Raw genomic sequence first — 15689 nt, forward strand, 5'->3', positions numbered from 1 at the left:
ACATTTAGTTCAGAGTTGGAACTCTCAAATCAATTAACAAAGTCTCTATAGATTACTGCCTCTTTGGCTTATAACTACTGTTCATTTTTCTTTAGTTTCTTTTTAAGACAGTCCATTGATTTAATAAGCACTCAAATCTAACTTAAACAAAAAAAGGATATAAGTGAAAAAATAATAATTTTCAGTTTACATTTCATTCACTAATTTTTTATCATATGAAATATCTTTCCAAAACATTTAAGGTAAAATATTTATTAAAACCGTACATATTTAGACTCTGTGTGTGTATGCGTGTGCATGCACAGTATTTGGTTTTTGCTTTTTTGGGTTTCTTCGTTTGCCTATTTTGCTGTTGTTTTAATTTTTATTTTAAAAAAAGAAACACAATGTGGTATGAAAGCAAACAAAATGAACAGCTGACATTCAACAGATTAGTCCCCTATATTCTGAATTTTTTTCTTTCATATAAAAATAAAAACTACTCATAAGGTTTATTAAATGTGTTTGTATTTATACAATACTATAAGAGTCTGAAAGCAAAATCTGGAGAGGATCAAGGGTTACATAAAATGACTATTACTACTTCAGTCCTGATTAAAATAGTACAAAATAACACCTATTGAATCAGTGAATTCATCTATGAATTTTATTGTTTCTAAAATGAAAAATTTGCAGTCCTCAAATCACACATTAGCCTTCTTAATATTTATCAGCTTTAATTTAGAGACCTATGGTAGATAAACTGGTTTTAATTTTAACTCAATTAAAACCAATTAAGCAAAATATTTTTTTATTTTTGGAATTTCATGAATTACTGAAAAATTCTCTTTGAGAGATCCTGGTATTTTCTTGATCTAAATCACTTATTGAGAAATATTAAGTAAATCCTTACTATTACTTAAAAATACCCCTTAAATGTGTATTTTTTTTTTATTCTTTGGAAAAAAAGTATTATATAATATTTAAATTCCATATAAAAAGAGAATTTCATTATATGAATATTAACACTTTCTTTTTACTCACTCAAAAAAGTTTTAATCCTCTTACTTGATGAAAATGAAGCCACCAAAGCTATTTGCCTAAACTAACATTCTGCATTTATTGCTGCCTATTTTTTGACTATAGATGGGCAGGGAGGCCTGGCGTGCTGCGATTCATGGGGTCACAAAGAGTTGGACACAACTGAGCAACTGAACTGAACTGAACTGAACACCTTAAATTCTCGATGTAATGTTTCTCCACAAAAATGATCAGCGTAACAGTTCACTACATCTTAATATTTATGATCTAACCAAAAGCCATCATCAAACAGCAGTAAAGTCAGGTCAGCAGAGCATTATCTACTTAGTTTTTTCTTTTTACTTTACATGGAAAAAGAATTATTCTCCATACTTTACCTGAAGAAAAGAAATAAAATTATTTCAGAGAACATGAACATATACACGTCACCAAACGCTACCTCAATGCATTATTACCTGTCTAGAGAAAGTGTTACTGTCTCATTCATTTCCGGTATGTCATCAGCTTTGACAGTAATGTTGATTGTTGTGTCACTCTGCCCAGATAAAAACACAACAGAGCCATTAAAGGGTCCTATATCGTCCAGGGTCACTGCTTTTGAATTAAAGCCAGAGGGCTTCAAACTCCAGTGGACAGTAGCCTGGCCATCAGTTCCATCCCGATGTAAGGGAATGCATACCTTATAAAGAGAAGAAAACAGAACAAGTTCTTCTGAAATACATGTTCACAAACTACCTAAGCTTTCAGTCAGTACAGACACATGCTAAATGAATGTTCAGGCACTCTGCATAGAGAAGCGAACAATTAAAATGCTATTAAAAGCACAATTGAACAAGCTTCTTTCTACGCATGACAATTATAAGATTTAATTACATATTAGTTTTTGCTAGTCAAATTTATCTACTAAATTTCCCCCACCCTACAATATGCCTATCCTGAGATTTGTCTTAACAAAAAGACTTCATTTTAAGAGCCAAAGAACCATGAAAAACATAGAACAATTTAGTTAAAAAGCAAATCTCCACCAGAGGGTCTCTGAAAAGAGAATTAATATCACAATACAAACTGAAAAATTAGCTTTTGCGAATAAATCTGGAAAGTACACAGTTACATCAAATGCATCCTAAAGTGATAGAAGGAAAATAAGAAAATAATAATACAAGTAAGAATAAGAAATGCTTCTAACCAAACAAATGCTGACACTCAGGGCTCTGAGTTTCCGTGGGCAAGTTACTTAACCTTTCTGACCTCAATTTCCACATGTGAAATGAAGCTAGAGGCTCCCTATTTTGCAAGTTCCTGGTGAAGAGTAAAGTCTCTCTCCATAGCATGAACTAAACAAATGGAAACTAGTATAATAATTCTGAAACAAACTGTATTTGGTGGTATCATTTGAGTATAGCACACTTTCAAAATGTCTAAGAAAAGAATCACTGAAGATCATAATGAAGTTTTTTTCAAGCAAAGAATATAAACAAATATTTAACAGTAGGTATGCAATTATTTTTAAGTGCTTAAAAAAGGTATCCTCCTAGCTTTGCCCTTTAACATAGGCCATCTTGAAAAACATGGAAGATATTTTCCTCACTAACCATTCTCCTAATTTGAGGGCTGGGCCCTTGAATCACCCCAAGGGAATGGGCGTGGCCAGGCTGTAAACAGGACAAACAGAACAAAGGGAAATTCTCACTTCTGCTGTTCCCCAGAGTGGGAACAATACAAGTTCAGAGAGACCAAAACTTTCACTAGAAGCTCATTTCCCTCCAGGGAAAAATATGGAATGGTACATGTAGAGCTTTGGAATATAGATGAGTAAGAACAAATCATTCTTTCAGAACAAACTGAATGCTGCTGAGGTTTTAGAAGAAAACAGTGTATTATGAAAAATACAAAAAATCAAAACTGTCTTGAAAAACTGAGCTTCTCTGCCAATTCACAGAATCAAATATACAAACAAAAGAAGTTGTGGTCACCATATTTTGACATGAGGCTTTGGTAACAAAAACAACTCTATACACATTCCTAACCTGAACCACAAACCAGTTTAAATCAAATCTAAGTGTGAGAGAACTTGACAAGGTTTCAGGGACAAACTGTGGCTCAGGGAATGGCATGGTCAAAGGTCAGAGAGGTCTCTAGATAGATGGCAGGAAATTCCACCAGGTGGCAGGCAGGGAGAGGTGCCATATAAGTGAACATGCTTTAGTGTGTGTGTATATCCAGAAATATTCATATATATAAATTATATATATATATATATATATATATATAATTCCTAAGATTTGGTATCCCCTACTTTATCACCACCATCTTCACCACCAAACATAGGACACCACCCCAATCCTGCCCAAGGCAAGCATGAGGAGTGCCTGGAAATGGAAAAAGTCAAGGATTCTTGTGGTACATGTGACTTGGCTAATTAAAAAAAAAAAATTGTGTTGGGCTATTACTTTATCAAATGTCACAAGCACTAGCTGAAAACAGCCTCATCATACTACCCTTCTTTTCCTGTAAGCAATTAATTCTAATTTTATTCTATTGAATATGGAAAAAGATGGAAAAAAATCACACATTCATCAATTACTTTATGTCAAATTACAAACTGAAGGCTTGCTATAAGCGGTGACGTTTTTCAAGATCTGTTAACTCTATATTAACCTGACTCCCCCTCAAAAAAAAGTATCTCTATCTCAAACTCAATATGCCCCATCTATAAGAAAAAGTCTACTTACCACTTCAGCAGCAAAATCTTCCGGCTCATGCAAAATGATTGGAAGATTGCTAATAAAGCCAATTTCTCCATTTGCAATGTCTGGAGTAACCACCAAAGAAATATTTTGGATCTCCCCAAATCTAGGACTTATAGGTGGGATTGGGGGAACTATATTCACCAACTCCACAGCTTCCAACTATAATAAACAGATAGAAAAAACACCATACAAATGAAAAGAAAAGAAATTTTTAAGAAAATGTTTCAAGTCTCAATTGAATGAAAAGACAAGCATGGGTAAAGGCCACCAATAATCTGGCAACTTCCATCTCCTTCATTCATTATCCTAACTCAACCTCCTGCACTGTTCTCTTAACCTCTTTCGGCTTCTCAATTATGATTATTCCCAGGGTTCTTCCTGAGACCTTTATCTTACAATTTCACACCCACGCCCTAAAAATCTCTGGATCTCTCCTTCAAAATCCCACATCTTTATAACTGCCACTGAAAATGACATAAATGTTGCAGAGACACCTTACAGATAGAATGTGCCCAAAAGAAACCACCATCTCTGCTCCATGTTACACGATTTTCCCCAGTACCGCCATCCACTTTTCCTCCTTGTTGCCTGTACCCACCTACCTTGCTTTAAAGCCAAATATCAGCGAGTTGCCCACACCTCCCTCCTCCCTTCCACTGAACCACGTCTCCAATCAAATCATTCACTCCTCCTCCCTGCCAGAGAAGATTCACTATCAGAAGACCATTCATAACCCCAAATGTGACTTAATATGTCTTTATGTTTAAAGAAACGCATCATGTGTCCCTGTGATTAATGAACATAACCTTCACTGTAACTTTCAAAGTTTTTCCTCATGTAGAAGTGCCTCTAACCATCATCACAAAAATCAAAATGTGCTCGCTTTTAAAAACCAGTTAAATATCCCTCTCCCCTAGGAAAATTTCCTTGGATCCTCCAGCCCTCTTTCTTCTATCTCTTCCTCGACTTCTACTACTACCCTCACTAAACTTAGAAATTCACTTTAAATTTCACATATTGCTTGCTTATCGTCATTTCCCATGTTCCAGACTTTTACTTCCCAACAGGACTACAGAACTCTCGTGGATCTGTGTCCTTCTCAATATTTTCCTGAAACATGACATAGACTTGTAAGTACAGCAACTACACAATAAATGTGTTGATTTACCCCTACAACACAAAATGAACTCTCTACAAATCCTGATACATCAGAATCTTCAACTTTCGAAAACCCAACTTATCAATCCTCACGGTGTTCATGTGACTGCAGGAATAGACAGTCACTATAGGATTGTAAAAAGCACAGAGATTTTAAGTTAAAAAGCAACTGTATACTTAATGGAGCCTTATGGATCTCCCCCTTATCAGGGCCCTCTGTTCGGCTTTGTAATGTGGCAACAAATCCACTATGTAACCAGAAGTAGACACTGGTGACTGAAGTTGGTTTTCCACTGGTGGACAAGGACTAAACTGATACTTCACATATGCTCACATTTTCTGATGAACAGTGTACGTTTTAAGGGCAAAAGTAAATGCTATTTAAATGTAACACACTTTGCTTTGAAAATCATATACAGGAGAAGAATACCAAAAGTTCCATAACTGGTAAATATTCACTTCACTTGAGTAAAAGAAAAAAAAAAAAAAAGAAATCAAACTAATTTTGCCAAATATTGGTATGTAGACTGAATCAAGTAAAATAAAACATTCAGTTCTTCAGGATACTGCATTTACTTAATAAAATAAACGAAAATGTGAAAATAAATAGTTAAAACCATGGAACTGTTATTCTTCTACAGAAAAATAATATACATACATATATATGTATTTATCTTTAAAGAGAGCACAAAAATTTAAAAATAAAAATATTTATTTGAATGGCATATAAAGTGCACACTGGTTAGAGGCAAAGACTTGAAAACATAATGGTCCTGTGTGAGTTAGAAAGTGTTTGTGAATGAACACTCTCATCCCTATATATTCACAGAGAGTCAAACTGATAACACTGTTGAAAACATCAAGGGGGGAAAAAAAACAACATATTTTACTTTGAATCTTCTCAAAAAGGAGAAGACTCATATTCTATTAAATTTATCAAAACAGTTACAGCACTAATTCTAAACACAGTATTTTTGAAAACTAAGAAGAAAGAAGATATAGAAGGCCATGAAATGAACTGATCAAAAGGAAAATGCTAATTTTCCATGGCTTACTTCCTAGTCTCCAAGCCTTTTTTGTCTGGGTTCCTTAAGCATCTGCTAAATCAGACTACTCCATTCATAGTCGTTCTTTGCTTTCAGACAGTTTGCAAGGGGGACAGCACATTAGTAACCCCATGCCTGCCAAAAGCTGTATCCCAGACTAATGTATTTAGCTGAGAGGGTCACTAAAGAATAAGAAGCTCATGTCTCTGATTCTCCTTTCTTCAGTTTCATTCAGATTTCCATGCAGAGTCTGATGCCTCCTATTCTAAAGTTGCTCATCCATTACGTGCTATACAAACTACACAACCCTTTAATTCCAACCAGCCTTCCAGAGCCAACAGCTGTTCTGAACCTTAAGGAACTGTGTCAGTGACTAATAATGCCCTTTCTTCCTAAAGTGTTAAAATGACCGTCTGCACTATAAGACCTTTCTTATTCAGCTGAATATAGAGATAGATAAAAATTGAGTCTGGAATTAGTACAAACAGATTTCTAACCCACGATCACCAAAATTCAGATATTCTTCAAGTTTCTCCTTACTTTTCGAGTGTTATCAAAAATAAACTCTGTCATGTTCTTATTTACTCTTCAGGCGCTCAGTCGTGTCTGACTCTTTGTGACCCCATGGACTGCAGCATGCCAGGCCTCCCTGTCCTTCACTATCTCCCAGAGCTTGCTCAAACTCATGTCTACTGAGTCAGTGATGCCATCCAACCATCGCATCCTCTGTCATCCCCTTCTCCTGCCTTCAATCTTTCCCAGCATCAGGGTCTTTTCTAATGAGTCAGTTCTTCATATCAGGTGGCCACAGTACTGGAGTTTCAGCTTTAGCATCAGTCCTTCCAACGAATATTCAGGACTGATTTCCTTGAGGATTGACTGGTTTGATCTCCTTGCAGTCCAAGGGACTCTCAAGAGTCTTCTCCAACACCACAGTTCAGAAGTATCAATTCTTCAGCACTCAGCCTTCTTTATGGTCCAACTCTCACATCCATACATGACTACTGGAAAAATAATAGCTTTGACCTTTGTCAACAAAGTAATGTCTCTGCTTTGTAATACGCTGTCTAGGTTTGTCATAGCTTTTCTTCCACAGAGCAAACGTCTTTTAACTTCATGGCTGCAGTCACCATCTGCAGTGATTTTGGAGCCCAAGAAAATAAAGTCTGTCACTGTTTTCATTGTTTCCCCATCTATTTGTCATGAAGTGATAGGTCCGGATGCTATGATCTTCGTTTTTTGAATGTTGAGTTTTAAGCCAGCTTTTTCACTGGTCATGTTCATATGAAATGCTGAAATAAAATCACTAGAGTAATTCTGACCAGTTGAAGATTTTTAATAGAGTTTTGTTTACATAGGGATTCTGCAGCCATGTGCATAGAGATATTGGATGTCTTCAGAGGCTAAAAGTTCAATATAAAGGTTACTAACACTGGCATAAATATAGGGTGTCTCTTGTTCTTCAGTCGCTTAGTTGCATCCAACTCTTCATGACCCCATGGACTGCAACACGCTAGGCTTCCTGTGCTTCCTCATCTCCCGGAGTTTGCTCAAACTCATGTCCATTGAGTCGGTAATGCCATCCAACCATCTCATCCTCTGTCACCCTCTTCTTCTCCTGCCCTCAACCCTTCCTAGCCACAGTAAAAACTGGTTTTGAGGCAGCATAAGAAAACAAATCAGAAATGGAAAACAGAAAAGTTATCTACAATTCAAAATCAATACTCTGCATCATCAATTCTCAATCTCGGGTCACATTAATCAATTCATCAATTCTCGGGTCACGTCACTGCAACTAGTACAGGAATTCCAGAGCTCCATGAAAGCAAAATCAACTGTGTAAAATCCTGCCTTCATTTCACTTGTTTTAGTAATTTCTTTCTCATATGAGTTTTGACCTAGCCAAGATCGGAGGCAAAGGGAGAACTGAATACTGAGATTCTAGGGACCAAAAAACCTTAAACATACGTGCTATGAATTGAATGCTTGTATCCCCACCCCTAGAATTCATGCGTTGAAACCTTTATGCCCAATATGATAGTATTTGAAGATGGGACCTTTGGGAGGCTACCAAGTTGTAAGAGTAGAACCCTCATGATGAGGTTTGTGCCCTTATAAGGAGAAACACCAAAGAATTTGGATCCTGTCTCTCTGAGCACTCAGCAAAAAGACATCATTTCTGCACACCAGGAAGGGGATTCTCCCCAAGAGTCTGCTCTCACACCTCCCAGCCTCCAGAAGTGAGCAAAGTAAATGTCTGGTGTTTAAGCCACGATCCAGTGTGTGGCAATCGTTACAACAGCCTGAACTGACCAAGACAATGTCTAATAATGAGAATGCTCTGAATCCAAAGGACACCAACAGCAGAGAAGGCAAAAGAGTGCCCCTGGTGGTCCAGTGGATAAGAATCCGCCTGCCAGTGCAGAGGATACGGATTCAATCCCTGACCTGGGAAGATCTCACATGGCCTGGGGCAACTAAGCCCGGGTGCCACAACTATTGAGCCTGTGCTGTAAAGCCAGGGAACCGCAACTACGGAAGCTCGTGTGCCTGTGCTCAGTAACAAGAGAAGCCACCATGAGAAGTCCGTGCCGGGCAAATACAGAGTAGCCCCCGGTCCCCACAACTAGAGAAAGCCCACAGAAAGTGAAAGTGAAGTCGCTCAGTCGTGTCCAGCTCTTTGCGACCCTCATGGACTGTAGCCTACCAAGCTCCTCCGTCCACGGGATTTTCCAGGCAAGAGTACTGGAGTGGGGTGCCATTTCCTTCTCTAGGGGATATTCCTAACCAGAGATTGAACCTGGGTCTCCCGCATTGTAGGCAGACACTTTTACCATCTAAACACCCAGGGAAAGCCCATGCACAGCTACAAAAACCCAGCGCAGCCATAAATAAATAAAGTTATGACATGTTTTTCAGAAGGCCAAACTTAAACCTTTTTAGAATTTTCTAAGTATATCTCTAAATGTACTCTGGCAGCAGTATCCTCGGAGAAGGCACTGGCACCCCACTCCAGTCCTCTTGCCTGGAAAACCCCATGGGTGGAGGAGCCTGGAAGGCTGCAGTCCATGGGGTCCCAAAGAGTCGGACACGACTGAGCGACTTCCCTTTCACTTTTCACTTTCATGCATGGGAGAAGGAAATGGCAACCCACTCCAGTGTTCTTGCCTGGAGAATCCCAGGGACGGAGGAGCCTGGTGGGCTGCCGTCTATGGGGTTGCACAGAGTCAGACACGACTGAAGCGACTTGGCGGCAGCAGCAGTATTCTAAACTGCCTTAACTCTTGCTCAACAGGACCAGGACCACGGGCTTGACCACTTGCTCAATTTCACTCCACAGATTCAGATCCACCACGGTCTGGCCATTCATCTCACAAGAGCATTCTCCCAGTGGTAGGGGGAACAGAATTCTGTTCACCCATCATCCCAAGAAGAGAAATTCAAGGGGCCTCTAAAAAGTGGGCTATCCTCATAGACAGAAGGGTGCATCATATAATAATTTACTCATTATGAGGAGACACAACAGAATAATAGTAATAACAATAAAGAGGAAATACAGATCTACCACCACTAGGGACAAAGCCTTGGGATACTGACAAAAGGTCTCCCTGTAAATAGCCATATTGCAAAAAGTCATCCCTACATACTGACAAATTACATACCCCTTAACAGAGCACTCACTAGACACCTCCATTGCTGCTGCTGCTAAGTCACTTCAGTCGTGTCCGACTCTGTGTGATCCCACAGACAGCAGCCCACCAGGCTCCCCCGTCCCTGGGATTCTCCAGGCAAGAACACTGGAGTGGGTTGCCATTTCCTTCTCCAATGCATGAAAGTAAAAAGTGAAAGTGAAGTCGCTCAGTCGTGTCTGACTCTTCGAGACCCCATGGACTGCAGCCTTACCAGGCTCCTCCACCTATGGGATTTTCCAGGCAAGAGTACTGGAATGGCTTACCATTGGCTTCTCCGAGACACCTCCACTAGGAGTCCTCAATTAATGCACAAACGATACAAGCACGGGAAGTAGACCAGCTCAAAAAAAAAAAAGATAAAAAAACCTTCAGAATAAAATGGCCCAACCTGTCAACTGCTAAGCAAGGTATGACACAGCCATGAGAAACTCAAAATGCCAAGAAGAATTTTTTTTTCAGTTTTCAGAGATAAAGAGCAAGTTAATCTAAAGGCAAATGATTTCTTCTCCTCAAACTTCTCATTAGCTACTCTGGAAGCTAAAAGAGGATACTTTTCAAGTTCTTAAGAAGAAATTATTTTAATCTAGAAATTCCTATAAGCCATGAATCAATGTATGAAGTTTCACTGAGCTCAAAGGTTCCAGAAGTTTAGCTGGCACATACTTTTTCTGCTCATGTATTTGAGGATACATATGTCACAACGAAACTGAAACACAATCCAGAAATAAGATGCAAAAAATCAAGAAAATCAAGAAAAGGAGTTAGTAAACCAGTCACAAGCAGCACGTGAGAAGCAAGTTGGAGAAAGCAGCTGGCACAGCTGAATTCAGCATTCAACACACGTAAGACAGCTTGGAAGGACTGATACTAAAAATCCAATACTGGCCACCTGATGGGAAGAGCCGACTTATTCGAAAAGACCCTGATGCTGGGAAAGACTGAGGGCAGGAGGAGAAGGGGACGACAGAGGATGAGATGGTTGGATGGCATCATCAACTCAATGGACATGAATCTGAGCAAACTCCAGGAGACAGTAAAGGACAGGGAAGCCTGGCATGCTGCAGTCCATGGGGTCACAAAGAACTGGATACAATTTATCGACTGCCCAAAAAAGACAGCTGGATGGAAGACCTAATTTGGTAAGAATGGCATATAAAAGGGGGCAGTCAACTCCAGAGAATGCAAAAATAAACTAATAAAACAAAGCTAGGGAAAAATATGAAATATCCCATGGTTCAAAGAAATTGATGAAATATGAGATTTCATTTCATATATACTTCAGTTAGCAAAATGTATGGTAACAGATTATACATTCCTTCCTTATTGCTCTATTCATACTATCTGATTCTGTTTGAAATTTACAAATTTAGTTACATAATCAAAATTTGCTAAGCACCCTTTATTACTTTGTAATTTTCAAAATCAATCCATAGCAACCATATGGAAAATACAACTATAGTATTATGAGTACAGATGTATCAAACTTTGGCAATAAAACCAATGCTTTAGTTTGGATTTCCCCAGCAGTCCACCAGTTAACACTCCACACTTCCACTGCAAGAGGGCACGGGTCTGATCCATGGTCAGGGAACTAAGATTCCGCATGCCAAGCCATATGGCCAAAAAACTTAAATTAAAAAAATGTTTAAGTAATGCTTTGGTTAATAAAAGTTAAGAAATAAAAGAAATAAGATAGAAAAATGTTATAAGAGCTTTTTTCTTATTAAGTAATAAAAGTCCAAAGACTCTCCCTATGTTAACAAATTTTTTTGGAACACTATTTAAAAGTACCTACACAATTTTCTGTCATATTGCTTTTTTCATTTCTGAATGCCTTCCCTGCAATATCCATCATGAAAAACTTATTTATTCTACAATCCAAATTTCTATGTCACATTTTCCCAAATCAATTCAAAAGAATGACAGACCTCTCACTGGCTCTCTCCCGGCCCTCCCCTACTCACAGTTTATGAATAACTCCATTATATCATGAATTATACTGACCTACATTTCATATCTGACCTGCTTTTATTATGGGCTAATTAAAACACTGACCTTAGTAGGTCTGATCTGCTTTTATTATCTCATAATTAAAACACTGATCTTAGTACAACCCTTGTTTTATTCATCCTTATACACCTGAGGGGCAGACAGTTTCTCTGTAGACTCCCTACACAACTTGCAGTAAGCAACAGAATCCAAAATATAAATAAGGATAAAATAACGACTAATTAACTCTCTCACTCAGGTAAGGACACTTGCGGCTGAACCAAAGTTGAGATTATTTTAATCATTAAAGTACCTGTACTAAAAAGTGGGCCCCATTTTGAAGGAATGCATCATTTCTTATTGGCAATTTTATAGTGACTTGGGTTTTCTGTTCTGGAAAAATGAGACTGCTTCTCTTGGATATATTTAAGATGCCATCTTTTGCTCGCAAAGGGTCCACAGCTCCAGCAGGAATATAAAATGCAGAATAAAATATCTTCACATCTCCTTTAGTTCCTCCAAGTCTTGTAAGACTCAAGGATAAACATCGTTCACCTGGGCTACTTTCAATCTTCTGGTTTTCCACAGGAAAAAATGTTATTAGGCCATAAACATCATCACTATCCTGAATGTAGAACAAAAGCTGCAGATAAAGGAATAAAACGTTAAAGTGCAGAATTCTCACATCTGAGATCACCAAACTGTTTATTTTCTAGGCTATTTTGAATTTTAATGTGTATTTCTGTATCATATCTAAAAATGATTACTCATATAAGTAATCGCGTAAAAGAGGAACTGGGCTTCCCAGGCGGCTCCGTCGTAAAGAATCTGCCTGCCAATGCAGGAGATGCACGTTCGATCCCTGAGTTGGAAAGATCCCAACTGAGTTGAGAGCAGGAAATCGCAACCCACTCCAGTATTCTTGCCTGGGAAATCCCCAGACAGAGGAGATTGGCAGGCTACGGTCTATGGGGTCGCAAAAGAGTCGGACACGACTTAGCAACTGAACAACAACAAAAAGAAGATGAGTTAAAAACACATTTGAAAACTTTGCGGAATTTTTTTTTAAGAACAGACTTTTTATTTACAGATGGGACAACCTTCAGCAAGGGAATTAGCCACCACTTCCAAAACCCATGCTCTTCCTGTCACATCAAACTAAACATATATAAGATGTGTATGATCAAATTCTTTGTCTGTTCGAGAGCACAGAAGTATTTCTACAAGCAAAGCGTAGCAAGAGATCTACCTCCGCTGGTTCGCTCACTTCTGCACCTCCTCGTATCGTATGAGGTAGAATCTGAAGTAGGTAAGCTTCTGCCTCTTCTGGAAGATCGTCATTAACGACAGTGAGAGGAATTGATGCCAACATCTGCCCTTGTGCAAAATGGAGAACTCCAGACCTTGGCCTGATATCTGTCGTTACTGGTGAGGGATCACTGTTATTGCGTGTCAGCACCCAGTTCACGGAAACATTTCCATGAGTGCCACCATTTCTAACCACTGTAATTTCTTCAAATCTGGAAGAAAGATGATATGGTCACATAATACACTCTATTTCCCCTGAAATGGGCATTTTCAACATCAAGTTGACCACTAGCCACTGGTAAGCAGAATCCAAACCATAAAGAATGACTGTTTTTAATATGAAGGAGTAGGTATGAAGATGTGCCCTAGGAAACTACCATAACATGAATTAACTTGCATATTTAAATATGTTTTAAGTATCACTCCCCAGATAAGAAAGAAAACAGTGAAACCATGGTCGAGGAAATTACACATATCCTTAACAGTTCAGCACTGTGTCCAACACCACAAATATCAAATCTTGGAATAATATATTAAAATAACTGCAGCAATACAAGGTTTAAACTAAATCCTACCTTGTTGTTGTATCTTCATCAATTATAACTGTCCTTTCAAACAAGACACTGTTGAATGAGAGGACACCGTAAGGTTTGTCATTTGGCTTAATGGTGACTTGTACAACAGAAGGGCCTAACAGGACAGCATCTCCCCGTAAAGTGTCTTTTAGTAACATAACTTGAAACGATTCAGCAATCTCTGGTATGGCATCATCCACTATTTGAAATTTCAGGTGTGATTCATAAATAAAAGGTGGAAAAACAATAGTTGTGTTTGGCTGAAGATCAATGAAGTCTAAATTTTGCTGGGCATGTGCTGTTGAATTCCCAGTTATAGTAACATAACTGATAGAAACTTCACAGTCATCAGATCCAATCAGATTTCCACTGTCATCTTTTCCACGAACCACTGGAATTGTGAGTATGTGGTCTTCCTCAGGTACCAAATAAACATTCTGAATGAATCTCACAGGACTGTCATTTTTCTTAACAATGATCTCAACTGAGCTCCTGGAGGTATTGATCTCAGCTCCTCCTTCTACACTTTTCAGTTGAATCAAAAATATTTCATCATTTTCTGGTACCTGTCAGAGAAATACAAGCAATGGCAAAACATCAGTAGCTAAAACACCTGCAAAACACAAAGTGTAAAAAGCACTTATATTACACAGAAATTTAAAAAGAAATCTTTAACTGAAAGGAGCAGATAAGGAGGGTTGTTCACTGTATTTACTAAACTATTTTCCAAAGGTAAATAACATATTTTAGATAAAGCAACGATATGAATAAGAAATGTATCAGCATAATGACTTTCAACCTTGATCAATCCCTAGAGAACTAAAGATCTGACAGAAAAACAAGTTCTTATTAGTTTCATCAAGTGGGCAGGATCAGAAGCAACATTCAAGGTCTAATATTTAAGAATTTGGTAGACTACAATAAACATCACATACGAATTGTTAGTTTTTCTATCATATCAATTATTCTTGCTTCTAAGTAGCTTCTATCTCAAGATTTAACCATGATATCAATTATATGATTTTCAAAATACATACCATGTATCTCTGAAAAACAAGCTATAAGAGTCACTTTAGGCAAAATGATGACACTGTTAAAATGAAACTTTTTTTAACTACATAAAAATCCCAGGGATAATCTCTACTGTGCTATTTGAATTTTTACTTCACTATAAATGAATGAAAGTGAAATAATATATACTTTTACCTCCATCAATAGAAATATAAAAAGTAAAGCTATTTATCTCAAAAAAGAAAATGCAATGGTTTGACTGAAGATCTTTTTCCTTCAAAATTTATTGAGGAATAATAAAAAATATAACTAATATATTTATGGGTACAATATGATGATTTGATATACATATATATTGTGATTACAAAGTTCAAGATATTAACAAATCCATCACCTCACACAGTTAATTCTATGTATGTATGTGTGGACAGAATGCCTAAGCCCTACTCTCAGTAACTCTGAAGTACAGAATACTTTACTATAGTCTTTTAAACTTACAATTAAAATGTATAATTAATCACTGCTCCTAAATTATAACCTGCTCAGTGTTCCAGGTTCTAAAAACGGTTTTTGCTAGCTTTTACAACTAGTGAGCTAGAGCTATCAGCACTATTTAATATTTCACTTTTTCAAGAGAAATACTCTTTTCTAATGTCTTATAATTCATCTTTTTTGGGATTTGTTGTGATTTAGATGATTTTTTGTGGGAGGGTAGAGGGATAAATTCCCAGCTATCCCTTTTCTTCTGGTATTACTGCTAAGGTTATTGTATTAAAAGGCATGTTTTCTTTTGGTTAGCTCATAAGGAACATCCCTGTATATACTGTTCAAATTCACTCTTTCCTTGCCAGTTAAACTAGCCATGTCATATATCTCAATCCTTGGTAGCTTCACTCTGAAATTGAAAATAACAAAAGCCTTCCTATGAATGTGAACATTTAAAACATCCAAACAAATAAATATCAATTGCAACAGAATTTTCTTTGCTTTTATAGTAATACATTTATGCTGGGTAAGTAATACTATACCTGCTCAAAACTGCAATGACTAGCAAAATCAATCACCAAGGTTTACAAAATGCGCAAATGCTTGTATTGAGTGTGGCTGTCAGTTACATTCAAGTTCATCGCCTTTCAGATA

General features: G+C 37.6%; 1 protein-coding gene across 1 annotated transcript in view; it reads right to left on the reverse strand.

Annotated features, from left to right (window-relative positions):
• The window catches only part of ADGRV1 (adhesion G protein-coupled receptor V1), a 546035-nt gene that overhangs the window by 491824 nt on the left and 38522 nt on the right, over positions 1-15689 (reverse strand). Inside the window, exons 7-11 of the mRNA XM_040241540.1 lie at positions 13539-14104; positions 12905-13175; positions 11969-12298; positions 3753-3929; positions 1476-1699 (exon numbers count right to left, since the gene is read on the reverse strand). Coding sequence (XP_040097474.1) covers positions 1476-1699; positions 3753-3929; positions 11969-12298; positions 12905-13175; positions 13539-14104 — 1568 coding nt within the window. The remainder of the gene's footprint in view (positions 1-1475; positions 1700-3752; positions 3930-11968; positions 12299-12904; positions 13176-13538; positions 14105-15689) is intronic.

Source organism: Oryx dammah, unplaced genomic scaffold (assembly GCF_014754425.2).
Source record: "Oryx dammah isolate SB20612 unplaced genomic scaffold, SCBI_Odam_1.1 HiC_scaffold_5, whole genome shotgun sequence".
Lineage (NCBI taxonomy): Eukaryota > Metazoa > Chordata > Mammalia > Artiodactyla > Bovidae > Oryx > Oryx dammah.